At 47.6% G+C, this 27,957-nt stretch overlaps 1 protein-coding gene across 3 annotated transcripts in view; it reads right to left on the reverse strand.

The window, feature by feature from the left end:
- The window catches only part of LOC135829035 (uncharacterized), a 32,543-nt gene extending 17,343 nt beyond the window's left edge, over positions 1-15,200 (reverse strand). Inside the window, exons 1-6 of one of the 3 annotated variants that reach the window (XM_065341441.1) lie at positions 15,039-15,200; positions 9,567-9,603; positions 8,126-8,160; positions 7,315-7,436; positions 2,188-2,284; positions 1,004-1,512 (exon numbers count right to left, since the gene is read on the reverse strand). In XM_065341441.1, coding sequence (XP_065197513.1) covers positions 1,004-1,512; positions 2,188-2,284; positions 7,315-7,436; positions 8,126-8,160; positions 9,567-9,603; positions 15,039-15,172 — 934 coding nt within the window. In that variant the 5' untranslated portion in view covers positions 15,173-15,200. Of the gene's footprint in view, positions 1-1,003; positions 1,513-2,187; positions 2,285-7,314; positions 7,437-8,118; positions 8,161-9,566; positions 9,606-10,046; positions 10,700-15,038 lie in introns of those variants that run through there. The other 2 variants (XM_065341442.1, XM_065341443.1) reach the window with 2 other exon arrangements.
- Positions 15,201-27,957: the final 12,757 nt, after the last annotated feature.

Below are 27,957 nucleotides of genomic sequence, written 5' to 3' on the forward strand. Positions count from 1 at the left end.
GGCGGGGGGGGGGGGTCATTCCTCGCACTTCAGCACGCCAGACACAGCGTAGCAATGTGCCTGCCTCCGATGCAGAGGAGTACTGGCGCAGGTCAGTTTTCGTGCCGTTCCTGGATTCGGTTATTTCTGAAATGGGCAGTCGTTTCAGTTCCCTGAACCAGAAGGCCATCCAGGCACTCCTTCTCCCTGCCAACTTGGATCGCATGTCATCCGATCACATTGCCAACATAGAGGCAGCCTATGCTTCTGATCTCCCAGACAAGAGCAGTTTCAGAGCTGAAGTGGAGCTGTGGATGAAGAAGTGGGAAATGCGCCCAGCAGGACAACATCCAACTTCTCTCCCCAGTACTGTCAAGGAAACCAATTCCATACTCTACCCAAACATCTCGCGCATCTTGTTCTTGTCATTCCTGTGACATCCGCTGGCGTCGAACGTGCTAACTCCACCCTGAAGTTTATCAAAACGGAACGCCGCAGCACCATGACGCAGTCACGACTGAATGCCCTTGTGCTTCTGCATTGCCACAAGAGCATTCCCCTCGATCTGGATGCTGTATTGAACAGGTTTGCTTCAGCTCATCCTCGGAGAATGCTGTTAGTGAACCCTGTCCAGGAGGAGTCCGAAGGCAACTGCCCCGATTTGTAACTTCTCTCCTGTTGACGTGGCCTGCCGAACTTTGAAGCAAAGCTGCGTGTACTTACCATGTGCAGAGGCAACTGCTTTATCCCTTCTATGTACTTTCATTATTAATTTTGTGATGCAAGCTATGGAAATACATGTACAATAAATGATTTAAATACATTTTGTTTTTCGTGGTGTGTGAGATTCACGGCTTCTTGACATCATTTTCAAAATGGCCGACCCGGGACAGTAGCATGATGTCATCTATCCCCACCGTGGCCAGGCCGCAACCCCCCCTCAGTCAAATCCCACTGCACACACACACACGCACATACACGCACATACACGCACGCACGCACACACAATGACACACCAAGTCACCTTCAAGATCAGCATTCCACGTCGGCAGGGCCCTCTCATCACCTCTAGTATCACCTCCACCATCATTAACACCATTAACAGCATTAACAGCAGTAGCAACACCAGAAGACGGCTGCGGTGACGGTGGCTGATCCATCGGCGGCAGCATCTGATCATAATGAGTAGATTTGACACCTGTGAGCGAAGGGTCACCACCCTGGTGCATCAAGGAACCTGCGGACGACGACGCATCGCCGACTTGAAGGTCATTGTTGTCGGGCGGCAGTGTTGCCTGCATGGCCCGTTGTTGTTGCATGAAGCTCTGCGGTATGAACTCAGCGGCACTTGTGGACAGTCTGCTGGACACCTGGCGCGCACCGCGCTGAAATTGATAATCCTGCTGCTGTGCAGGTGAGGCTGCTGCTGCTGCTGCTGGTGGCGGTGGGAGGTCTAAAGTCCCTGACTGTTCAAGCCTCATGTTGTTGAGTACATCACCCAGATAATCCAGAGTGTCCCTTTCTCCTGCCACACTGTCAACAAAACACCGCACACACGCATCCACATATGCACATACACACGCATGCACACACACAAACACACAAACACACAAACACAACATGTACCACACACACACGTGCATACCCCACCATTGAGATGGAGAAACGGGGTAGAGTAAAGTGAGGGGAGAGGAGGGCGGGGGGGGGGGGGGGGAACCTGTTCACAGACCTCGGACCGCCTTCGGGTTTCTTCGAGGCGACAGCTGAGCGTTTTCTGATTTCGATAGACATTTTGATTACTAGATTCGAGCGAGAACTCACGGCATTACAATAATTAGGGTGATTTCAATAGCACCTGCTCATGCATGACGGACTACAATCCGTCAAATGTGATTCGTAAGGTTCATGTGGAAAGATGTGGGTAGTTTAGGATAATCCGGGGTAATCTGGGTAGAACCGGGGTAACCCGGGGTAGTCCGGGTTAATCCGGGGTAGTCCGGGTTAATCCGGGGATAACCCGGTGTAATCCGGGGTAACCTGGGATAGTCCAGGGGAAATCCGGGGTAATCGGGCTGCGCAAATACCGCATTTGATGGAGAATAACACGCGTACCTGAGCATAATGCACATCTCCCTTTTTCGGACCAACATTTCGACAATTCAAGGTATATCCGGAGTATAACGTGCAGCTGCTAGATTGGAAACATACCCAAGGTCCACTGCCACTTCTTCCACTTTAGACTTCATAAGCCAGCCATCTGCTAGCATGTCAAACAAATCTTCAACCTCCCAGCCAACCAGCACACCTGAAATACGTGCACACATGTGCATGTACACACACACACACACATGCACGTACACACACACGCACGTAAACACACACACGCACGTAAACACACACGCACGTAAACACACACGCACGTAAACACCCACCCACACACACACACAAACACACGTGCACGTACACACACATGCACACACATACGCGCACACACATACACGTACACGCACACACGTACATACACACGCGTACACACCACACACGTACACACACACGTACACACACATGTACACACATGCACACACACACACAGGTACACACACACGTACACACACATGCACACACACACACACACACACACACACACACACAGGTACACACACACACACACACACACACCAGGAGACAAAAGCAAACAATTTTACACACATGTTGCATACATGCCAACCTGGAGGCTTGCGTTCCCTGGACAATGAGGCTGAATTCGCTTGATTTAGACAGTTTTTCCTGGACAATGAGGCTGAATTCTCTTGATTTAGACCGCTTTCCCTGGACACCAGTTTTTTTTAGCGCATCCATCATTAGCAGATGTATTTTTATTTTTCATTTTTGTCTACTACGTGCTACTACATGCCGTGTCACTACTTACGACGGATCTAGAAGTTCAACCAAACCCTGAAAAAGCGTCATAAAAGGAGAACTTCCATTTCAAAAGTTCCATCTCAGTCCCTGGACTTTGGCCGCTGAGGACATCCCTGGACTGTCCCGGGACAAACACCCTATTCCCTGGACTGTCCCGGGACAAACACCCTATTCCCTGGACTGTCCCGGGAAACCCTGGACGGTTGGCATGCATGGTGTTCACGTGTTCAAGAGTCCAGTGTGGTATACTTCTGAAGTAGGAAAATGGATGTCGACATGAACGCATGCTCACACGATACGTCTGCACGAGTGCACATACACACAAACACACACACACACACACGCACGCACACACGTACGCACGCACGCAATCCATGTGACCGGTATGATGTCCGAGAGCCTCGCAGGCAGGTGATGCACCACTGAAGCAATACCGTATTTTTCCGGTTGTAAGTCGACCTTTTACGACTAAAAATAGAAGGAGAAAGGGTGGGGGTCGACTTACAACCGGGATTCGACTTATAACCGGGAACTATCAGAATCTTACAAAAATGACCTGCCCTGCATGCATGAGTGCACCATGTGTACACATGTTTGCCAGTTTATTGGCCTTTTTCAAGGATTGGGACGTCATACCCTCCAATAAGGAATGTTTACATGATTTGTTGATATGTTAAAGGGGAAGTGCATCGATTTTTCAAGTAGGGCTCAGATGAAAGACAATTGGATATCGGTTCCGATGGTATATCTCTCGCTTGCGTACGGCAAGGGAAACTTGCCATATCGCCGATTTCCTGATCCCGTTTCCATGGCGACTACAGGTGATGACGCACATTCTGCTTAGCTCCGTGAGAGAGAAGGTCGATCAGTGAAGAATTGTGTCATTTTCAGTTGTCTTCTTGTATTCACGAAGTGAAAGAAGTACTGTGTTCAAGGCTGTTAGTGCCGTGAACTGTTTATCAGTAGTCCTCTCCGTTGTGTACTGGGACGTGACACCGACAGAGGAAAGCTGGAGTGCGGAGACGTTAGCTGGCAAGCGAAAATCGTGACGAACCAAGTGCTGAAATCTTGGTTGGGACAAATCAAACGTTCAGCATTTACCTCAACCAAGGACCATGCCGTTTGCTCTTTCCACTTCCTGAAGGTGGATGCGCTGCCTGCTGGAGACTCTCCTATCTCTCGTAACATCTTCTGAAGCCAGGTGAGACGACGAGCAGCGGAGATTAGCGAACGAAATAATGTCGTATGTTTTGAAATTTTTGCTGAACATATCTCAGGAGAGATGGCATGTATGAACTTAGTCCATGTGAACTCAATCAGCCCATGAACTAACCCATGAACAAATGCTTTCCTTGCAGACGTGCATGTGTCTATCCAATCTACACGTAGAGATCATTCCATGCCCTCAGTGAATGGCCTATTTATATATTATTTGTCCATACACATCATCTGCATGTTGTCTCTATGGGGAAGGGTATTGTTCATTTCAAATGAAGAAGTTCGGGCAATAGATGCTTTCCTCTGGTACAATTCTGTTGACCTGATGTTCTTTCTAGCTTCATGGGTAGCTTACATGAGGTACCATCACCATCATGTTTACATGAGGGTCAAACACTGCACCGTTCTTTGTTGTGACATGACGTAAGTTATTGTAAGTGCTCGCAGACTCCATACGTTCCAGCAACACCTAGCATGGTTTTCCATGAACGTTGTGGGTGAACAAATTCTGTCCAACATATTTATACAGACATGCCAGCACACAAAATGCACCATACACACACTTGCCCTGTTGAGTCACTGCCACGTGGGCCCGGAGGGGCAGTGGAGAGAGAATGGGAGAACGCCGCCCCATGGCGCCCGGGACACAAAAACAAGAGTTTGTCTACGTAGGGAGCAACACACATACATAAACATACACCACACACACACACACAAAATGAGAGTTCGGGTCATCTGCCACGAGACTGACGTACGGCCGGGGAGAGCTTCAGCAGCGGTGTCTATTCCTGCCCTGGACCGAACGGAAGCAGCGGTCGCAGGACACACAGTATTCACCACAACACGGCTCCACTGTCGTTGGGGGCTGAGCCACACACTTGTGACGAGCAAGAACGCCACAGCTAAGAAAGCAACGGCCACAGCGATCACACTGGCATGCTCCACGCTGCTCCTGCACACACTCTCTCTCTCTCTCTCTCACACACACACACACACACACACACACACACACACACACGTGCGCACATACTGCAAGAAATAAAGAGAGCATGAGTGTCAGATTCTTGCATAGGAAGTGTTTATCAGCACACACTTATACATGCACATGCAGGCACTCAACGACCAACTATGCACCATGCCGTATGTTCGTCAAACATAAGATTGCAATACCAAAGAACAACAAACAAGATCACTTACTTCGTTCTCCTCCAAGTGTGTCCTCCCCAGCCAGGCCATCTCCTGCATTTCCCTAGGCGGAATGTAGCCTACGAAATGGTTTCTCTAGACTTGGAGAAGATGCTTGGTATTCGCCATCTCTCCTGAGAAATGTTCAGCAAAAATTTCAAAACATACGACATTATTTCGTTCGCTAATCTCCGCTACTCGTCGTCTCACCTGGCTTCAGAAGATGTTACGAGAGATAGGAGAGTCTCCAGCAGGCAGCGCATCCACCTTCAGGAAGTGGAAAGAGCAAACGGCATGGTCCTTGGTTGAGGTAAATGCTGAACGTTTGATTTGTCCCAACCAAGATTTCAGCATTTGGTTCGTCACGATTTTCGCTTGCCAGCTAACGTCTCCGCACTCCAGCTTTCCTCTGTCGGTGTCACGTCCCAGTACACAACGGAGAGGACTACTAATAAACAGTTCACGGCACTAACAGCCTTGAACACAGTACTTCTTTCACTTCGTGAATACAACAAGACAACTGAAAATGACACCATTCTTCACTGATCGACCTTCTCTCTCACGGAGCTAAGCAGAATGTGCGTCATCACCTGTAGTCGCCATGGAAACGGGATCAGGAAATCGGCGATATGGCAAGTTTCCCTTGCCGTACGCAAGCGAGAGATATACCATCGGAACCGACATCCAATTGTCTTTCATCTGAGCCCTACTTGAAAAATCGATGCACTTCCCCTTTAATAGCAGGGAGTGGTTGGTATATAACGGTAGTGCAACTTTAAAACGCAGAAGTGAGACCTCCGGATACGGGGGTCGACCTATAACCGGGGTCGACTTACAACCGGTAAAATACGGTAAGTGTTGATGTCCCCAGACCACCAAATGGCAAGTCTCCGTTGCAGATGAGAAGCATGGTCGGTTGATCCTGCTGAACTGTGCGGCTTCTGCAATAGAAGATGGCACGCCACAGCTACGGATGTCCATGCCTGCTCACAGTTGGGCCCTGTGTCTGCAAACAATGTAACTAGTCGAGCGATCTCCTCAACAAAGTGCTTTCCAGATGCTCCAAAAGGGACAATAAATAGATTTCGCCTCCAATTAACAGTCTCCTCGTACGCTGCTTGCAGGGTATTGTGATTGGCTTCTGGACGGCCGACAGGAGTGTGCTGCACGTCGTTAGGTGGCAAGGGCTGGCTGTTGGATTTAGCGAGCGGCATCTCCTCCTGAGACTCTGAGATGTCTGGAGGACAGCTAGCTGGAGGCTGGTGGCATTCGTGGAAACTGTCTGCTCCTGACAGTGACTCTGGCTCCATACACCTGGCTCCATACACCCCCCCCCCCCCCACACACACACACACAAACACAAACACACACAAACACACACAAACACACACAAACACACACAAACACACACAAACACACACAAACACACACAAACACACACAAACACACACACACATACACACACAAACACACACAAACACACACACATACACACACACAACTACTACCACTATGTACAGCTACCCTATCGGGCCACGCCGCTCCCAGAAACGGGAGACAAGGACAAGAAGAGAGAAAAGAGAGAGAAATCGCAAAGTCAACAATATTTGGCATGGCGTTGCAAGTCCTGTGGCCTTGAGAACCGTCTTTCGCAATGCTCGCATTCATGACGGCAGTTGTTCCTGGCTGCACGTGACATCCGTTTCGCACGGTCACAGTGATGACAGCTCAAACCAGAACGAGAGCGGAAAGAGCGGCGACAAACATCACATCGAAAAGAGTCAGATTCATGGCGAATAGATATAGTGGGGACATCCGTGGACACAGGACAGCGATGCACAGCCAGTCCTCCAGCGCTCCTCAACCACCGCATGCACTTCATACATTGCCTGGCACCCTTCTGTTGTGACACAGATACACACACACATACACACACACACACACACACACACACACACATACACACACACACACACATACACACAACAAGCAGAGCAGGAGTGCACTAACCCAATATCCGCTGATAGTTGAGAGGGTAGAGCTTCCGAACATCAGGTTCCAATCTAACCGAGAAGACTCTCTTTCGCATCTCAGGGTCTGCCCGCCGAAGGATTTGTATATTGTGTTGGTTTCTGAAGGAGAAATCAGACATATCTGTAGGCATGAGCCCTTGCAGAGGCGAACATGCAAGACATGTGTGTAGCATGTGTGTTGTGTATAATGTGTGTAGCATTATGAGGTGAGTGCATGTGTGTAGCATCATGGGGAGGAGGGGGGATTGTATGTTGGGTACATGTGTGTGTGTGTGGTGGGGGGGGGGGGGGGGGGAGGGGGAGGGTGGGTGCATGTCTGTAGCATTATGGGAGAGGGGGATTGTGTGTTGGGTACATGTGTGTGTGTGTGTGGGGGGGGGGGGGAGGGGGGGGGCATGTGTGTTGGGTACATGTGTGTGTGTGGGGGGGGGGGGGTGCATGTGTGAGGGTGGTGCATATACAGGGGTGCACGTGTGTGTCGGGGAGGGGGGGGGGGGGGTGGTGGGGGGAGACTGCAGCTGATTCCAATAATCACATCTCAACAAGAGTAGAAGGGCGCTGGCCTCCTCCCAATGGAACATGATATCAAAGAGAATATTACTATTAACCATCGTTACGATTACTACTAACCATCGTAATATTACTACTAACCATCGTAATATTACTACTAACCATCGTAATATTACTACTAACCATCGTAATATTACTACTAACCATCGTAATATTACTACTAACCATCGTAATATTACTACTAACCATCGTTACGATTACTACTACTTACTACTTACTCAGGTAGTGTGCTGGCCCGTGGAAGATCTCTAGGCTGGCAAGTAGCAACAACAATAGCAACCGACAACAGCAGGGCCAGCAGCCACACCACCACCACCACAGCCAAAACCAGCAGCAGCAGCAGCAGCAGCAGCAGCAGCAGCAACAGCAGAAGTAACAGCAACAGCAACAGCAGGCACAACAGCAACAGCAGCAACAGCAGCAGTAGCATCAGCAACAACACCAGCAACAGCAGCAGCAACAACAACAGGAACAGCAGCAGCAGCAGCAGCAGCAGTAGCGGCAGCAACAGCAGGAGCAGCAGTAGCAGCAGCAGCAGCAGCAGCAACAGCAACAGCAGCAGCAACAGACGCAGCAGCAACAGCAGCAGCAACAGCAACAGCAGCAACAGCAACAACAGCAGCAGCAGCAACAGCAGCAGAAACAGCAGCAACAAGAGCAGCAACAGCAGCAGCAACAGCAGCAACAGCAACAGCAGCAGCAGCAACCGCAGCAGCCACAACAGCAACAGCAGCAACAGCCGCAACAACAGCACATAATCAAGAAGGATGTGAGAGTTTTGATGATTGAGAACTATTAGCCTAGTAGTGATTTGGGGATGCTGTCGTTATCATTTCACTTGCAACTTGAAACGTGATTGGTGCCACAACACCATAGACAACCCGAGCAGAAAGATGTACGAAGTCGGAACCATCCACTAGCTCACCTAGCGTGCCAACTGCACCGCCAATGTGAGCTATGGGGGCGTTTGAAATGTTCGAAATGCTGCTCTTTGGCACGCACAGCCACAGCCAGTTCTAGTACATGTTTTGAGTTTAGATGGTACACAGTCCATGCCGTTTTTATGCAGGGCTGGTATCATGATATGTACGCCTTAAAAGGGCACTTTGCACACTTAGGCTGGAAACGTCACAAACTGAAGAACAATCCAGGTTAGATTCGCAGATCTAAGAACACAATGTACTGCTTTGTATGTGGTGTGCTTGCATGGCATGATGCTCTCCATGATCGGGGAATGAGAACAAAGCGACTAGCATTTGAACATTTTAGAGAACAATGGCAGGCTGCGCCTTGAGTCCCTCCGTTCTTGGTGCCCTATACTGGTGTGACTAATGTAATAAAGACATCGGTTGGTTACCATGGTTACAGCAGGATTGGATGAACTGCAGCCTGAGAACTGTGCATGTGTTCCATGGTTCAACAAAACAACTTGCAATGCTGCACTGCAGGACAAGTCGGCATTCAACTCAAAATATGCTACAGAAAAAAAGAGACAGACGGACACTGAGAGGTAGAGAGATAGGGACAGAGGCACAGGGGGGGGGGGGGGGGGGAGAGAGAGAGAGAGAGAGAGAGAGAGAGAGAGAGAGAGAGAGAGAGAGAGAGAGAGAGAGAGAGAGAGAGAGAGAGAGAGAGAGAGAGAGAGAGAGACCTTCTCACCATGTACTCCGGGTCCATCGCATTCGCAATCATGTCACTAGATTAGACAACAAGAACATGAAACATACAGGTGTGTGCACATACACACATACACACACACACACACAGAAACACACATACACATACACACACACACACACAAATACACACACATACACACACATACACACACACATACACACACACACACACACACAAACACTATAATCTGCAAGTGCATAGCAAAGCCTGCTGAAGAAATTCGCAAACAAAGACACAATGATCAAATCTCTTATTCAAGCACGGTTCTTAGAGAGAGTGGCACTCAGGCACCAGAAAATAACACCACGGAAATATATCTGGCACATGAGGAAAGAATGCCAGATAATTATAAACACAGACCAGGGATTGTGGGTAAAGAATGCATGTACCATGCACATACCACAGAAATGCGGGCCCTGGAACATGAGAAAAGAACACCCATATCTACATGTACATTACCTCATTGTCTCGTTGTCAATGTCCAGTTCTCCCAGTCACATACACATCAGTGCACACTGCCACACAATGCCAGCACTATACTACACTACACTGAACTCTGAGACTAGACTGTGTCTTTACTCCCAGACAAGGCTGTACTACTCTGAGACTAGACTGTGTCTTTACTCCCAGACAAGGCTGTACTACTCTGAGACTAGGCTACACTGCTCTATCTATCTCTCTCTCTCTCTCAGACTAGGCTGTACTGCTCTCTAAGACTAGACTAGACTGCTCCCTCTCTCTCAGACTAGGCTGTACTGCTCTCTAAGACTAGACTGGACTGCTCTCTCTCTCTCTCTCAGAATAGGCTGTACTCCACTCTGAGACTAGGCTGTGCAAGTACTACATGGACACAGACAGACAGAGCAACCGACTACAACCAGGAGTAATCTTCTCTGCAGCTCTCCTCTTGCTAAGCGTTTCTCGTCAAAGCACCCATCAGACAGCATCACAACTAGTTCACAAGCCTACTAACCACTGGGCACACACGTTGGCAATGGAACGACGCTGAAGTATGCTGTTACTATTTGTAGTGGAAAGTGCCTGGGGTTACCCCAGGGGAGCGCTAAAAGCTGCCGTGCTAATTTAGCACAGCAGATAGAGAGTAGTCACCCGGCATATACCCCCAGAGGTCTGAAGACAAACAGAGGTCTGAAGACAAACAGAGGTCTAAAGACAAAGGGTGACGACACTCACAGAGAAGGTGAAGGTGTCAACAATTCAGGAGGGGCAAGGAAAAAAGGTGACAAAGGGTGGTCAGCTCGACCAGGGATTGTGAAAAGATGATGTGCTATCTCTTTGACTGGTGTGAAGTATCATTGTGTGAAAAGATGATGTGCTATCTCTCTGGCTGGTGTGAAGTATCATTGTGTGAAAAGATGATTTGCTATCTCTTTGACTGGTGTGAAGTATCATAGTGAGAAAAGATGATGTGCTATCTCTCTGACTGGTGTGAAGTATCATTGTGTGAAAAGATGATGTGCTATCTCTTTGACTGGTGTGAAGTATCATTGTGATACATACAGACACATACAGACATATACAGACACATACAGACACATACAGACACATACAGACACATACAGACATATACATACAGGTGAAAGACTTTCTTTCTTTTGTTTCACAGTGTGCCCAAGCCTCTTGGTTTGGGCAAAATACACACAAGCGCAACCTCAACAGGAAGAAAATTAGCTAAACTGGAGGGAAATAAACACAAGCGCAAACCTCAACATGAAGAAAATGAGCTAAACTGGAGGGAAATAAACACAAGCGCAAACCTCAACAGGAAGAAAATTAGCTAAACTGGAGGGAAATAAACACAAGCGCAAACCTCAACATGAAGAAAATGAGCTAAACTGGGGGGAAATGAACACAAGCACAACCTCAACAGGAAGAAAATTAGCTAAACTGGAGGGAAATAAACACAAGCGCAAACCTCAACATGAAGAAAATTAGCTAAACTGGAGGGAAATGAACACAAGCGCAAACCTCAACATGCAGAAAAATAGCTTAACTGGAGGGAAATGAACACAAGTACAACCTCAACATGCAGAAAATTAGCTAAACTGGAGGGAAATGAACACAAGCGCAACCTCAACATGCAGAAAATGAGCTTAACTGGAGGGAAATGAACGCAAGCGCAAACCTCAACAGGAAGAAAATTAGCTTAACTGGAGGGAGGGAGCTAACATGGCTGTGAAAACTGTCTAATACCGAGAGAGCTAAACGTATGGTGCATGGCTAGCTAGCGAGATGGTGCAAGACTTAGCTGCACTGGGATCACACGTTTAAAATGGTACATGACTGAACAGTGAGTGGTCCTGCAATGAGCAATCTGACCCCATGAGTAAAATAGCACTGGCACTGGACACATCCCTCTGTCCCGGCCAGGCCTCTACAGTCTCTCATTTCTCAGTGTTGGTGCTGACCGCTTTATGCACTACCCACTATCATACGATCCCAGCGGACCTTGCCTGCTTTTCGCGCTAGCTGCTCACAATTTCTCCTTGGGCACCCTGTAAGAAGGCCATAGGTCTGTTTGGTATACCCAAGTAAAATAATAAATTAATAGTACTACTATTAAATGCACTACTACTCTGCAAAATTGCATTTGTTTTGCTGAGGTGGTCAATCACGTGCCTCCGTGGTTGCAGAGCGTCTTACTTGCGAAAGAGAATAGGCCCATCTTTTCTCGACCGATGTCGCCTTCTGTCCATGTAACCGCCTTCGGTATTCATATGTTGGCCTATTTAACATTGGCATGCTCTGCGGATTTGTAGGCATGCTAGGCAATTTAAATATTATCCTGCAAAGTATTTTGTAGGTGCGTAACTACTACGTCATGTACTACAATTGGTACATGACTTAATAATAGCCGTCTGGCATGGTACAATAACCTTTTTTTCTTTCTTCTTTTCTTTTTAATGGCTTTCTCTTCTTCCTCGAATGGTTTACAATCTGTATCACAATTATTTGTGGGTTCAGCAATAAAGGATGTGATACTACTACTCTGTGCGCTTGAGTACGGCTCTACTTTACCCCCTGAGCCGTCGGATTCATGGGCGTAGGAACCGGTCCGACAGGCCCGGCGGTCGCCGGACCAATAAATTTTCGAATTTTTTATTATTATTTTTTTTACATTTCAACCTTGTTGATGGCTTGTGGACTCTTGACAGGTACCATGTTTTACATCGACAATGCGGTGTATCATCAGCATGCATATTCTTATTTCTCATATTATTCTGTAGCATTAAATTATGGCCTTTTAGGCCCAATTTTCAAAAAAAATTCCGGGGGAGGACCCCGGACCCCCTCTCACAAGTTCGCCACACCAATATTAAACTGCTTCCTACGCCCTTGGGATTTGATGGATTTCTCTGACCAGAACTATAGTATAGTTCAGAGGTTGGTGGTAAGCAGACACCGTACAGCAGAGTGGTGACAGGGATTTGCTGGTGAAACAGTTCTCAGCATTGTGTTGTCTTGTTGTGAATTATGTGCGTTGCGCCGGCTGTAGTATACAGGTGCTATCTGGACACCTGAGGCACCGAGACGCGATGACCACTACTAGTCCCATGACACTAATAGTACGTATGATGTCATCGTCACACTATTAGTACGCATGATGTCATCCTCACACTAATAGTACATATGATGTCATCCTCACACAAATAGTACATATGATGTCATCCTCACACAAATAGTACATATGATGTCATCCTCACACAAATAGTACATATGATGTCATCCTCACACTAATAGTACGTGTCATGTCATCCTCACACTAATTGTACATACGATGTCATCTTCACACTAACAGTACATAATGATGTCATTTAAAACACCTTACAATACCTTGCGTTTTATATTCTAAATATTGTTGCCCGTAAAAGCGGCTTGGTCACATAATGATGTCATCCTCACAAAAATAGAATGACCTCACACTAATAGTACATAATGATGTCGTCCTCACACTAATAGTATGTATGATGTCATCCCAGCACCAAGAGTACATAGGCTCCCAAGAGCGTGCAACTCTGGAATCTGGACACCCTTTCTATCTCCGGGGGTACGCCGACAGCGAATCTCACATCACGTGGTGTAGTGTCGCAGTTGTACGTTCCCAGCCCGCTTTTAGCGACTAGTGGTGAAAAACAGCACTCCTGACAGAAACCCACTCAGGTTACGCGAGTCACCACAACTCACCAGCATGATCACGACTCACCAGCATGATCGTGGCAGATATTCGGACTGCACTCACGCTAGCCTTCGGTGCACGTAGTACAAATCGTACTTGGAACATTTTTTAAATCTTTTCCTTTTTCCTTATATACAGTCAAACCGCGTTAGGAAGAACACTGATAAGACCAATGTTTGCCTAAGAAGAAATAGTATTCGTAACTGCATTGGATAAACCCTGCGTGTGTATTCACTGGGTAAAACATATGGATAAGAAGAACTCCCGTTATTACGAACAAATACCATCGGTCCCTTGGTGTTCGTCCTGAAGAGGTTTGACTGTATGTGTGCCTGTAGTCAATCTCATGTAATAACATGGCCAGCAATCGAGGACATCTGAGAGTTGTAATTTTTGTACTCCTCCGAGGTGTGATTTTTGGCGTGCTTGGCCAAGCACAAGGAAGCCATCTGCAAAAAAACTGCAGAAAATGGTTGTTGTTTGATCCTTTGGTGTATTATCTTTGTTTCTAGTCGAAGCTAGTTGCTGTTTGGAGCAGAAACGCTGAAATTGACTATTTTCTGCATGTACTCATACATGTACTCATGTACTCAAGCATGCAGTCTCACTCGTATTTTAGCTCTTTTTCTGGAATGGATGCTGCTCTGCGCCCCTTGGTGAACATTTCCTGCGCTCGTGGAGCAGCTGAAAAGGACCACTGGTATGTCTAGTTCCTGGTTTGAAAGTGGAGAGTCGACTTTTGTGCCTTGAAAAAGGAGTAGAGAGCGATAAAGGTACGTCTGTGGCTTATTTTTGAGTGCTTCTCGTACATTTTTGATCGTGATAGAAATTCTCAGGCCAAAGTCAGACCAAAGTCAGCGCGATGATGGCCGTACAGTTTTCTTGTGGATTTTTTAGTTGTTTCATCTCGTATCTATGTCAGTATCGTGATGGTGAAGTGGAGAGGGTGATTTTCTTCCTCTAGGCTTCGTTCGGTCGACTTTGCTTCGTCCTCGTTGAAAAGTGATCCTGAAAAAAAGGTCGATTCGCGAAATTATGTTGATTTTGAATGTACGTGATGACATACGATTGCTGGCTATGTAAGGCAACAATGCGTGTTTGTTCTTCCAATCCAATCCAATCCAACATGTGATGTGAGTTTTTGCACACTCTGTGACTCTTGGCAGCTTTAATACTTGCTCTTGTGCTAAAATTTCTGAAATTAGAGTATTGTGCAATAAAATGCAGTGTAACAAGTCAGCCATTTGACTTACTGCATACTGGAAGTCTTGTCACACAGAGTGGCAAAGTCTTCGCCCGTGTCGCTGTAGAACCCAGCTAAGCGGCTGCTGCGCGTCAAGAAGTGATTCCAATGTACTCTGTTGTTGCCCACGATGATCAGCGTCATGGTGTTGCCAACGACAACCAGCCACTCTTCGGCACGTGTCACCAGCGTATTGAAAATCTGCGGCAGAAAAAATAAAAAGACACAAAAAGACATTGTGTACAGATGCTCACACACGTTTATGCGTACACACACGCGTGCACACGTATGTTTGGACACGGTCATGCACGCACACACATGCACGCATGCACACACACACACACAGAGACGCATGCGCACACACACACACTTGTACTTGCTCACTGCCAAAACTGGTCACGTGGGTCTCCCTAGGAGAGGGGAGAGAGACTCAAAGGGAATCTTGGAAAGATGACTCAATTGGTTATTGAACCACCCAGCGGCCGACACCCCCTGAAATCCCCAAACTAGGGCGGACTTGAAATGATCCCAATTATGGGCTCACCACACCTCAGTAAGTGGGTGAGGACAAGGTGCAGAAAAAGGATTGACGGCATCAGGGTATCCGTCCCGGGATCCAACTGCAGGTACCCCTGCCCCCAGTGAAGGTAATACTTGGTACTACTGTGGGTGGCTAAATCAGAGTGGATCTGATATAAGCTTCACTAGCACCATTGATTACACAAGAGTTAATCTAGCCAGAAGCAGTCCATGGTTAACAGGTATGTATACTTCAAATAGGAAGTAAATGAACCCTGAAACCAACAAAGGTGGTAGGTACAACAATACACCTTCAAGCAGCCGAGCCCGTTGGCAACAGGCCCAACACTATCTGGCATAAGTGTACCCACCAACCAAACTAGCTGGCACACACACACACACACACACACACACACACACACACGCACACACACACACACACACACACACACACACACACATGCACACACACATGCACACACACATGCACACACACACGCACACACCTTTTGACCTTTTGACGCCCATCGCCCGAGGCGATGATAGCAATGCTACGGCAGAAGCCATAGCAACTTGTGCTGGGTTTGCACCATTCAACAGCTTGCAAGGCTGAAGAATTGACCGTCACTATTCAGCCTGGTCTACACCATACAGCTATTTGAAGTGCCTTTTTCTGGCCAGTGAATCCCTACTTTTGGTCTTTTCATTTCTTTTCCCGCACACACCATCACACCACATACTCCGGCATGCACTGGCTGTTGGTAACCACCCAGGAGAATGAAAGAAAAGTCAGGAAGAGTCTGAGAAAGAGAAGAAAGACGGGTGTGACCATAATCGTCGGGAATCGAACCCGCAACCTACCGATTGGAAATCGCTGCACATACCACTGCACCATATGGGACACACACACACACGCACACACACGCACACACACACACACACACACACACACACACACACACACACACACACACACACACACACACACACACGCACACACACACACACACGCACTACACTCTACCCCTGACTTACAACAGAAGAGAGTGGTTATGTTTGAGAACGCCTCGTTACTACTTCAACACATTGCAGCACAATATTAGAATGTAGCCTAAAAAAATCCATCGTTGACTCAAGAAACATTACTGCGGTGCTATTTCTTCTCCGCTCTGTACTAGAGGAAAAGACGGGCGTGAGATTGGCAGGGTGGTTAAACTCTGTGCTCTCTAGGTGGGAAAAAATTGCAAATCATTACACATAAGTTAACAGGTTATCCGTTGTTATTATTATTATTATCATCAAAATTTTAATAGGGCAATCCCCACAGGCCTAAGGCCTTTTTACAGGGTGCCCTAGGAAAGCAAGTACTGATTTGCGGAATAAGTGCAATGAAGACCGTTGTGTCCAACACTAACGATTACACTTTTCTCAAGGTTTGGAGACTCCACTGTAGCCAATACTTGAATCCATACATCCTGTACACACACCTTGTACACACTCTCTCTCTCTCTCTCTCTAACGGTCTCTAGGCTACACTGCAATTTATGCCTGATGATGGGCCTTGCCCGAAAATTTGATCTAATGTATTTGCAGTGTAGCCTAGAGACCGTTAGAGAGAGTGTGTACAAGGTGTGTGTACAGGATGTATGGACTAACAATTATAGGCAGGATAATGGTTGATAAATATGGTGGTAAAGACACACCTGGCAATATGGCGGTAAACACACGCCTGCCCACACACGCTCTCTAGGCTGCAAAGTTCTAGCACAGAGCTCTCCTTCTCACCACCACCACCATCAGTTCGCGCCTGGCGCCTGGTCGATGCATGGCTGGCGGTATCCGGCATACCAGGCTGGTACATCAAGAAGGGCGCATGGCACATAGATGATGACACAGCAACGACATAGCTCGATTGCGACGTACGTTTCGTCCCCGCTGGACTCATCAGGCAATCTTCTTCTTGGATGTCTTCATACGGAGCTTGACTCGGGAGAATGAAGTTGAAGACACCACTGCAGCTACTTGATGTACCAGCCTGCTATGCCGGATACCGCCAGCCATGCATCGACCAGGCGCCAGGCGCGAACTGATGGTGGTGGTGGTGAGAAGGAGAGCTCTGTGCTAGAACTTTGCAGCCTGGAGAGCGTGTGTGGGCAGGCGTATGTTTACCGCCATATTGCCAGGTGTGTCTTTACCACCATATTTTTCAACCATAAGTACAGCTGCAGTGGTGTCTTCAACTGCATTCTCCCGAAGCAGGAAAATGGTGAGTCAAAGTTTTTTATAATTTTAAAACCCTTGGCTCTCCGTCCGAGCTTACATTTGACAAAAGGAGTATCAAGTTGAGCATGGCTGGTACCATACCGGATTGTGCACTGGCAACTGCATGGCAGTGCTTGTGCAGATAGTCCCCCCATACCAGCCTGGGTGTCGTTCGATTTTCCATGCGTGAATTGGTGAAGTCGTGACTTACCCTGACTAGCTGGATCCTCTATATTGGATTGCTGTGTACTATACTGGACGAAAGCACCTGTACATAACACACAGTACAGACGTCCCTCTCTAATCCGGCACTTGTTTATCCGGAACCCTTGCCAACCGGCGCACTTTCTGACGAAACCGATTTTTTTCGTTCAATTCCTACATCTTAATCCGGCACTTGATTTCCGCCTCCGGCAGTGACTTTTTCAAACGAATCACTCAAACTGCACGTAGTTTGATTTCATAATCCGGCAGTACGATCGTACAGGTGCACTCCTTGCCAGGCCAGGCTAGGCCAGTCTGGTCAATGTTGTCCAGGAGACAACGGCTAAGCAGTCAACCATACTTTCTTATTTTAGCAAGGAGTAGTGTCCTACCAATTTTCAGGTGTGTGTGCGTGTGTGTGCAAGAGTACATGTGAACATGTTCTCTGTTTTACTTTATCACTGTATATATTCCCGGAGAACAATTGAGAATATAAAGCCGTGCACCAAATACTTGGGTCGACACAGAAAAAAAACTGCGTTTTGACGTATGATACATGCATGCAATTGGGTAGGGCCGGGTCAGAGGGCAGGATTTCTTAATCCAGCACCCTCGTTAATCCAGCAGAAAACGCCGTAGCAAAAGGTGCCGGATTAGAGAGGGACGACAGTATTGCATACACCGTAACACAAGCTTACATGTATGAACCTGAACAACTCCAGCATTACCGCTGTGCTGTGCTGCCTTCTTTATACATAATATGCTGGTACACTGTAATATGTGCACATTCACATGCTGGTGGACAGTTAGTCGTAACTTGTAACATTTTGTCCTCTTTGCCTTTTTCACCATAAAGTCAATTGGCTCACCATCCGAGTTCAACTTCACATGTCTGAAGGTTTGTGGTGTTCAATAAAAATAAATAAGAAAAATAGAATTACTGCCATACACATGTACCCAAGCTAAACATTGTTTCAATGCTATTGAAAACGGAATGGCGTTCTGTGAATGACATCGTTGTTTATGCCTTGAATTGAGCAGCAACCCAGTACTTCTGATGTCATTCCATAGTACACAAAGGCACACATTGAAAACCTTGGGCAAATTGCGAAGGTTTTCATTGTGTGCCTTTGTGTACGCCCCTCTGCCTGAATCAGGTATTGAACACTTTCGCAGAACCTAAGCACACTGCCTCTGTCATTCCATGCTAGACACTTCAAGAAATGATGTCATCACAATACTCATCTCCAACAGACCCTGTTTCCAAGCCCAGGTTCAGATTTACACTCTGGATTTGTACTACATTCGACTTTGCTAATATCGTCTGCGGATAAAACGACAATTCGCGAAAAACGACAGAATGTCCATGCCTAGAGCAAAGTCCCATCTAACTGTAATACATATAATGAGACTTCAGGTACTTGCAAGTATAAGGACACTTTTCTGATGCCCTGCCGAGTGTCGTTATACGCAAAGCTGACTGTAAATATAATTCAGCTTGATCCGCGACACGGTGAACTGAGTCACCACAACAGACATGCAACAGTGAGCGAATGCGTCACTCTCCATCGCTTCGTATTGGTTGAGCGTGACTCTTTCTGGTTAATGTCAACGTTTCCTGCCTTTATGCAAAACCTACTGTGCTTGCATTTGGAGCAGTCTGACTTTGGTGCTCTGAGCCGATTCAAATAATAATAACTCGGATGTTGAGCCATAAATAAATGTAGAAGAGAAAAGGACATATGGATACGAGTTAAGAGTAACTCTCCATCACTGTAACATGATACTATATACAGTCAGAAAGTGCAATAACTACTGAATGTTTCAGTACTCTGTCAGTTTTGTGCCTAGTTATTGCACTTTCTGACTGTATATAGTATCATGTTACAGTGATGGAGAGTTACTCTTAACTCGTATCCATATGTCCTTTTCTCTTCTGCAAATAATAATAGTTTTTTTCTCACTAGATTACATTGGGATAGGTTTGACTAATGACTCTGAGCTCAGCTGATGTGACCTAAAAAATAAAATAAAATTCAAGGTTCGCGTGAGACTCGGCTGGAAACCGAGTTTTCCGCATCCGTAGGAACGCCACCACCCTTCAAGGATCATGGCGCAGATGCAGCTCCTAAATCGGTGGGAGGTGAGTAGATCAGCTCACCAGCAAGTGGTCAAAGACCGAAAATCCCATTCACTGCATCCATGTGACCTAACAAACCTGTCGAAATACCTACAGTAGCTGTCTGCAGGTTGAGTAGAGTGATACCTGTCTAAGACAACCACTCAAGGGACCTGCAAAATGTAGTCTCTGTTACCAGGTGGTCTCCTTATCCAGGGTCATTTGGCCGCAAATAGCATCCCTTGGTCCTGGCTACAGTGGTCTTCTGGAGCAGGTGGTCGCCTTATCAGAGTAGTCACCTGATCCGAGTAGTCACCTGATCCGAGTGGTCACCTGATCCGAGTGGTCACCTGATCCGAGTGGTCACCTGATCCGAGTGGTCACCTGATCCGAGTGGTCACCTGATCCGAGTGGTCACCTGATCCGAGTGGTCACCTGATCCGAGTGGTCACCTGATCCGAGTGGTCACCTGATCCGAGTGGTCACCTGATCCGAGTGGTCACCTGATCCGAGTGGTCACCTGATCCGAGTGGTCACCTGATCCGAGTGGTCACCTGATCCGAGTGGTCACCTGATCCGAGTGGTCACCTGATCCGAGTGGTCACCTGATCCGAGTGGTCACCTGATCCGAGTGGTCACCTGATCCGAGTGGTCACCTGATCCGAGTGGTCACCTGATCCGAGTGGTCACCTGATCCGAGTGGTCACCTGATCCGAGTAGTCACCTGATCCGAGTGGTCACCTGATCCGAGTGGTCACCTGATCCGAGTGGTCACCTGATCCGAGTGGTCACCTGATCCGAGTGGTCACCTGATCCGAGTGGTCACCTGATCCGAGTGGTCACCTGATCCGAGTGGTCACCTGATCCGAGTGGTCACCTGATCCGAGTGGTCACCTGATCCGAGTAGTCACCTGATCCGAGTGGTCACCTGATCCGAGTGGTCACCTGATCCGAGTGGTCACCTGATCCGAGTGGTCACCTGATCCGAGTGGTCACCTGATCCGAGTGGTCACCTGATCCGAGTGGTCACCTGATCCGAGTGGTCACCTGATCCGAGTGGTCACCTGATCCGAGTGGTCACCTGATCCGAGTGGTCACCTGATCCGAGTGGTCACCTGATCCGAGTGGTCACCTGATCCGAGTGGTCACCTGATCCGAGTGGTCACCTGATCCGAGTGGTCACCTGATCCGAGTGGTCACCTGATCCGAGTGGTCACCTGATCCGAGTGGTCACCTGATCCGAGTGGTCACCTGATCCGAGTGGTCACCTGATCCGAGTGGTCACCTGATCCGAGTGGTCACCTGATCCGAGTGGTCACCTGATCCGAGTAGTCACCTGATCCGAGTGGTCACCTGATCCGAGTGGTCACCTGATCCGAGTGGTCACCTGATCCGAGTAGTCACCTGATCCGAGTGGTCGCCTTGACATGTTTTACTGTATGTGCATACATGAGAAACACGGAGCTGCAGTAGAACTCCCCCCCCCCCTCCCCCCCCCCCCCCCCCCACACACACACACCGAAGGATGAAGGGCGATGTACATTACGTACTTGCAAGCTTGGCTTTCTCTCAGAGCTCTTATGAATCCTCACACCCAGACTACAATCAAATGAACACTTGCCTTCCCGTCTAGCATTCACGACCGGTAGTTGGTGTTAGTGCGTGGTCGCATAATGTCAATGCGCTTCAGCAACGCGTTGTGAAACTAACTACTAGTACTTGGCTTAACCCCGGCGAAATGCATACTTGCGCCGTACTGGCATGACCAATAGATTGGCAAAGAAATGTGATTCGACTTCCTCAAACTTTTGAGTGAGTAAATTTTTGCCAACACTAGCTTGATCCTGGACGCCAGTACGCTAAGACAAGCACGTTACAAGTAGCAACCACCTACCGAGCCATAACAGCCTGCAAAGGTGCAGGTACCGAAATGCTCCCCACGCAGCACCGGGACGAGTTCCATTTCCCGTGAGCATTCTGCTCGTCACACCCCAATCAGTTTCGGACTACACTCATCGTCATCATTCTGCTGCCAACCGGCAGAATATCTCAGTGTGTGCACATTTTCAAGCCAACAGAGGAGGTTACTACACAATAACGACGTGACGGCACTTCGTGTTCTCTTTGCAGGACGGGAAAAAAGCTGCAAGGAATTGAGCAAAGTTAGCTTCGAGGTCTAGAAAAGAATTGCGTGGCAACTAATACTAACTAAAAAGTTACTTGCTTTCATAATCTGTGACTATAAAAGTAAAATCCATGAATGCAGTGGAGTGCCAGGCTCGCTAACACTGTGACATGGCGACCGGTACGCGGTGCAGTATGACCGATCGACCGACCGAAGTCTTGTTTTGGTCGTTATCAGGTTATCATGGTGCGAGGACGAGACAGGGGGATCCCCTTTTTCGGCCGCCCGGTACCCAGCGCTCGGCGCGATCAACAAGCGCGAAACAGTCGACCCAGGCCAGATCTACACAAAATTAATTATGTCACAAAGTAATGTACTACCCGTAGTAGATCTACCACTCGCTGCAGCTAGTGATTATGATTGCAGTGCTGCCAAATAATTTTCGCCCAAAATCGGACACCCTTCATCGCCAAGGCTGGCCACATGGTGCGAATTTTTCTCCTCAGCAATTTTTTCCAGAGAATTCAAAATACCATGAAAATTCGCTTCATTGCCATGGTAACCGATCTTGCACACCGAGGTAATATTGGTTGTCATGCCTGAATTTTGTAATTATGGTAATCCATGAGTGTGGTCACACACTGTACAGTGTACATGCCATCCAGGCATGTAACATTGTTACATGAGTGTACTGCACTTCCACCGCCAAGCGCTAGCGCTACAGCCTTTTTTAGAAGCACTTGACAGTGATTTGTGCCTTCAGTTGCGCTGAAAAGTGAAAATACAGGACTTCTGGAAAGTACTGATCCCTGACATTTTTGGCTGCTTTTCGGACGTTTCCTTTTTCGGACCGGTTTTCGGAAGAGCCTTCAAATATCGGACACTGTCCGAAAAATCGGACGGTTTGGCAGCACTGTGATTGTTACTTGTGGAAGTAACGTTAGTTGTGCAAGACGAGACCTACAAAGGCTACAGCGACACGGTACGGACCGGTAACCAACTACAATGTACTTACTAGCCGGGAAGGCCGTTTAAGGGGGCACATCACCCAAAAATTCGCTGAAAAATCGAATTTGTAAATTCATATTGAGTGCTACGTCAGTTGAAAGAGCATGAATAGCTGCAAATTCTCTGAAAACTGTGTCCCTATCTGACCAGCCGTTCAAGAGTTATGGCCGAAAATGTGCCCTTGCAAGGAAAGATTTTTTTGTTGCATGCTGTCATTTGTTGGCAGCACTGTATTTGAATGTGAGCAGACCGTGCGCAACTTGTCGTATTATGGAAACACGCGAAAGTGTGCAGAATTTTGCCCCAAGTCCAAAAAAGTCCAAAAAATCACGTTAAAAAACCACGTATTGGGCTGCACGGCGGCGGGCGAAGCCCGCCGCCGTGCAGCAGGACTTTTGCCAGCACCCTCGTGACGTTGCAGATATGTGGCTTGATTATTGTAGTTGACGTTGATTTAGTGACTTTGGCAAGTTTGAGTCGTGTCAAGAAGTCAGGTAGGATTCAGTACTAGGCAGTAGTGAAACGTGAGTGGCAGTCTTTGCCGGTTTCTGAGGGCATCCTGGATTTGGTTTGCAGCGCTGTGGAAATGGCTTGCTGTGGAGGTCCCAGCACTGGATGTTGTATCAAAGGTACGACCTCGTAGCACGTGCCAAACCTAAAAAAATTCAAAAATTGCCTTGGGTCTGTGGGAGTCCGTGAAAGAACGCCCACTCGTTCCGTTGTGACAGATTCCAGGGCCACGTTGAGGGGCCCTACCCCACCACCCATGGCTGCTTCTGGACTTGTTTTAGGTTTGGGTCCCGCGCACGGACAGAATGGGCACGAAAATGTGAAAAAAATGTAAATGCATTTGTTTGGCTCCTGGGTGGCTCGCACACCGTAGCACTATGCCGGAAATTTGAGTTTTTCCGGCCTGGAAAGCCTGTCAGTGAGACGCAAGAACTTGTAAATCATGTCCTGAGGGCCAGCATAGTGGCAGGAGTGTGTGGTCAAAATTTCACTCAAATCCACTGAGAAACACCAAAGTTACGGTCAATTGAATGCCATATGAAATTTTTGGGTGATGTGCCCCCTTAAGGGGGCACATCACCCAAAAATTCGCTGAAAAATCGAATTTGTAAATTCATATTGAGTGCTACGTCAGTTGAAAGAGCATGAATAGCTGCAAATTCTCTGAAAACTGTGTCCCTATCTGACCAGCCGTTCAAGAGTTATGGCCGAAAATGTGCCCTTGCAAGGAAAGATTTTTTTGTTGCATGCTGTCATTTGTTGGCAGCACTGTATTTGAATGTGAGCAGACCGTGCGCAACTTGTCGTATTATGGAAACACGCGAAAGTGTGCAGAATTTTGCCCCAAGTCCAAAAAAGTCCAAAAAATCACGTTAAAAAACCACGTATTGGGCTGCACGGCGGCGGGCGAAGCCCGCCGCCGTGCAGCAGGACTTTTGCCAGCACCCTCGTGACGTTGCAGATATGTGGCTTGATTATTGTAGTTGACGTTGATTTAGTGACTTTGGCAAGTTTGAGTCGTGTCAAGAAGTCAGGTAGGATTCAGTACTAGGCAGTAGTGAAACGTGAGTGGCAGTCTTTGCCGGTTTCTGAGGGCATCCTGGATTTGGTTTGCAGCGCTGTGGAAATGGCTTGCTGTGGAGGTCCCAGCACTGGATGTTGTATCAAAGGTACGACCTCGTAGCACGTGCCAAACCTAAAAAAATTCAAAAATTGCCTTGGGTCTGTGGGAGTCCGTGAAAGAACGCCCACTCGTTCCGTTGTGACAGATTCCAGGGCCACGTTGAGGGGCCCTACCCCACCACCCATGGCTGCTTCTGGACTTGTTTTAGGTTTGGGTCCCGCGCACGGACAGAATGGGCACGAAAATGTGAAAAAAATGTAAATGCATTTGTTTGGCTCCTGGGTGGCTCGCACACCGTAGCACTATGCCGGAAATTTGAGTTTTTCCGGCCTGGAAAGCCTGTCAGTGAGACGCAAGAACTTGTAAATCATGTCCTGAGGGCCAGCATAGTGGCAGGAGTGTGTGGTCAAAATTTCACTCAAATCCACTGAGAAACACCAAAGTTACGGTCAATTGAATGCCATATGAAATTTTTGGGTGATGTGCCCCCTTAAGGGGGCACATCACCCAAAAATTCGCTGAAAAATCGAATTTGTAAATTCATATTGAGTGCTACGTCAGTTGAAAGAGCATGAATAGCTGCAAATTCTCTGAAAACTGTGTCCCTATCTGACCAGCCGTTCAAGAGTTATGGCCGAAAATGTGCCCTTGCAAGGAAAGATTTTTTTGTTGCATGCTGTCATTTGTTGGCAGCACTGTATTTGAATGTGAGCAGACCGTGCGCAACTTGTCGTATTATGGAAACACGCGAAAGTGTGCAGAATTTTGCCCCAAGTCCAAAAAAGTCCAAAAAATCACGTTAAAAAACCACGTATTGGGCTGCACGGCGGCGGGCGAAGCCCGCCGCCGTGCAGCAGGACTTTTGCCAGCACCCTCGTGACGTTGCAGATATGTGGCTTGATTATTGTAGTTGACGTTGATTTAGTGACTTTGGCAAGTTTGAGTCGTGTCAAGAAGTCAGGTAGGATTCAGTACTAGGCAGTAGTGAAACGTGAGTGGCAGTCTTTGCCGGTTTCTGAGGGCATCCTGGATTTGGTTTGCAGCGCTGTGGAAATGGCTTGCTGTGGAGGTCCCAGCACTGGATGTTGTATCAAAGGTACGACCTCGTAGCACGTGCCAAACCTAAAAAAATTCAAAAATTGCCTTGGGTCTGTGGGAGTCCGTGAAAGAACGCCCACTCGTTCCGTTGTGACAGATTCCAGGGCCACGTTGAGGGGCCCTACCCCACCACCCATGGCTGCTTCTGGACTTGTTTTAGGTTTGGGTCCCGCGCACGGACAGAATGGGCACGAAAATGTGAAAAAAATGTAAATGCATTTGTTTGGCTCCTGGGTGGCTCGCACACCGTAGCACTATGCCGGAAATTTGAGTTTTTCCGGCCTGGAAAGCCTGTCAGTGAGACGCAAGAACTTGTAAATCATGTCCTGAGGGCCAGCATAGTGGCAGGAGTGTGTGGTCAAAATTTCACTCAAATCCACTGAGAAACACCAAAGTTACGGTCAATTGAATGCCATATGAAATTTTTGGGTGATGTGCCCCCTTAAGGGGGCACATCACCCAAAAATTCGCTGAAAAATCGAATTTGTAAATTCATATTGAGTGCTACGTCAGTTGAAAGAGCATGAATAGCTGCAAATTCTCTGAAAACTGTGTCCCTATCTGACCAGCCGTTCAAGAGTTATGGCCGAAAATGTGCCCTTGCAAGGAAAGATTTTTTTGTTGCATGCTGTCATTTGTTGGCAGCACTGTATTTGAATGTGAGCAGACCGTGCGCAACTTGTCGTATTATGGAAACACGCGAAAGTGTGCAGAATTTTGCCCCAAGTCCAAAAAAGTCCAAAAAATCACGTTAAAAAACCACGTATTGGGCTGCACGGCGGCGGGCGAAGCCCGCCGCCGTGCAGCAGGACTTTTGCCAGCACCCTCGTGACGTTGCAGATATGTGGCTTGATTATTGTAGTTGACGTTGATTTAGTGACTTTGGCAAGTTTGAGTCGTGTCAAGAAGTCAGGTAGGATTCAGTACTAGGCAGTAGTGAAACGTGAGTGGCAGTCTTTGCCGGTTTCTGAGGGCATCCTGGATTTGGTTTGCAGCGCTGTGGAAATGGCTTGCTGTGGAGGTCCCAGCACTGGATGTTGTATCAAAGGTACGACCTCGTAGCACGTGCCAAACCTAAAAAAATTCAAAAATTGCCTTGGGTCTGTGGGAGTCCGTGAAAGAACGCCCACTCGTTCCGTTGTGACAGATTCCAGGGCCACGTTGAGGGGCCCTACCCCACCACCCATGGCTGCTTCTGGACTTGTTTTAGGTTTGGGTCCCGCGCACGGACAGAATGGGCACGAAAATGTGAAAAAAATGTAAATGCATTTGTTTGGCTCCTGGGTGGCTCGCACACCGTAGCACTATGCCGGAAATTTGAGTTTTTCCGGCCTGGAAAGCCTGTCAGTGAGACGCAAGAACTTGTAAATCATGTCCTGAGGGCCAGCATAGTGGCAGGAGTGTGTGGTCAAAATTTCACTCAAATCCACTGAGAAACACCAAAGTTACGGTCAATTGAATGCCATATGAAATTTTTGGGTGATGTGCCCCCTTAAGGGGGCACATCACCCAAAAATTCGCTGAAAAATCGAATTTGTAAATTCATATTGAGTGCTACGTCAGTTGAAAGAGCATGAATAGCTGCAAATTCTCTGAAAACTGTGTCCCTATCTGACCAGCCGTTCAAGAGTTATGGCCGAAAATGTGCCCTTGCAAGGAAAGATTTTTTTGTTGCATGCTGTCATTTGTTGGCAGCACTGTATTTGAATGTGAGCAGACCGTGCGCAACTTGTCGTATTATGGAAACACGCGAAAGTGTGCAGAATTTTGCCCCAAGTCCAAAAAAGTCCAAAAAATCACGTTAAAAAACCACGTATTGGGCTGCACGGCGGCGGGCGAAGCCCGCCGCCGTGCAGCAGGACTTTTGCCAGCACCCTCGTGACGTTGCAGATATGTGGCTTGATTATTGTAGTTGACGTTGATTTAGTGACTTTGGCAAGTTTGAGTCGTGTCAAGAAGTC

Source organism: Sycon ciliatum, chromosome 13, assembly GCF_964019385.1.
Source record: "Sycon ciliatum chromosome 13, ocSycCili1.1, whole genome shotgun sequence".
Classification (NCBI taxonomy): domain Eukaryota; kingdom Metazoa; phylum Porifera; class Calcarea; order Leucosolenida; family Sycettidae; genus Sycon; species Sycon ciliatum.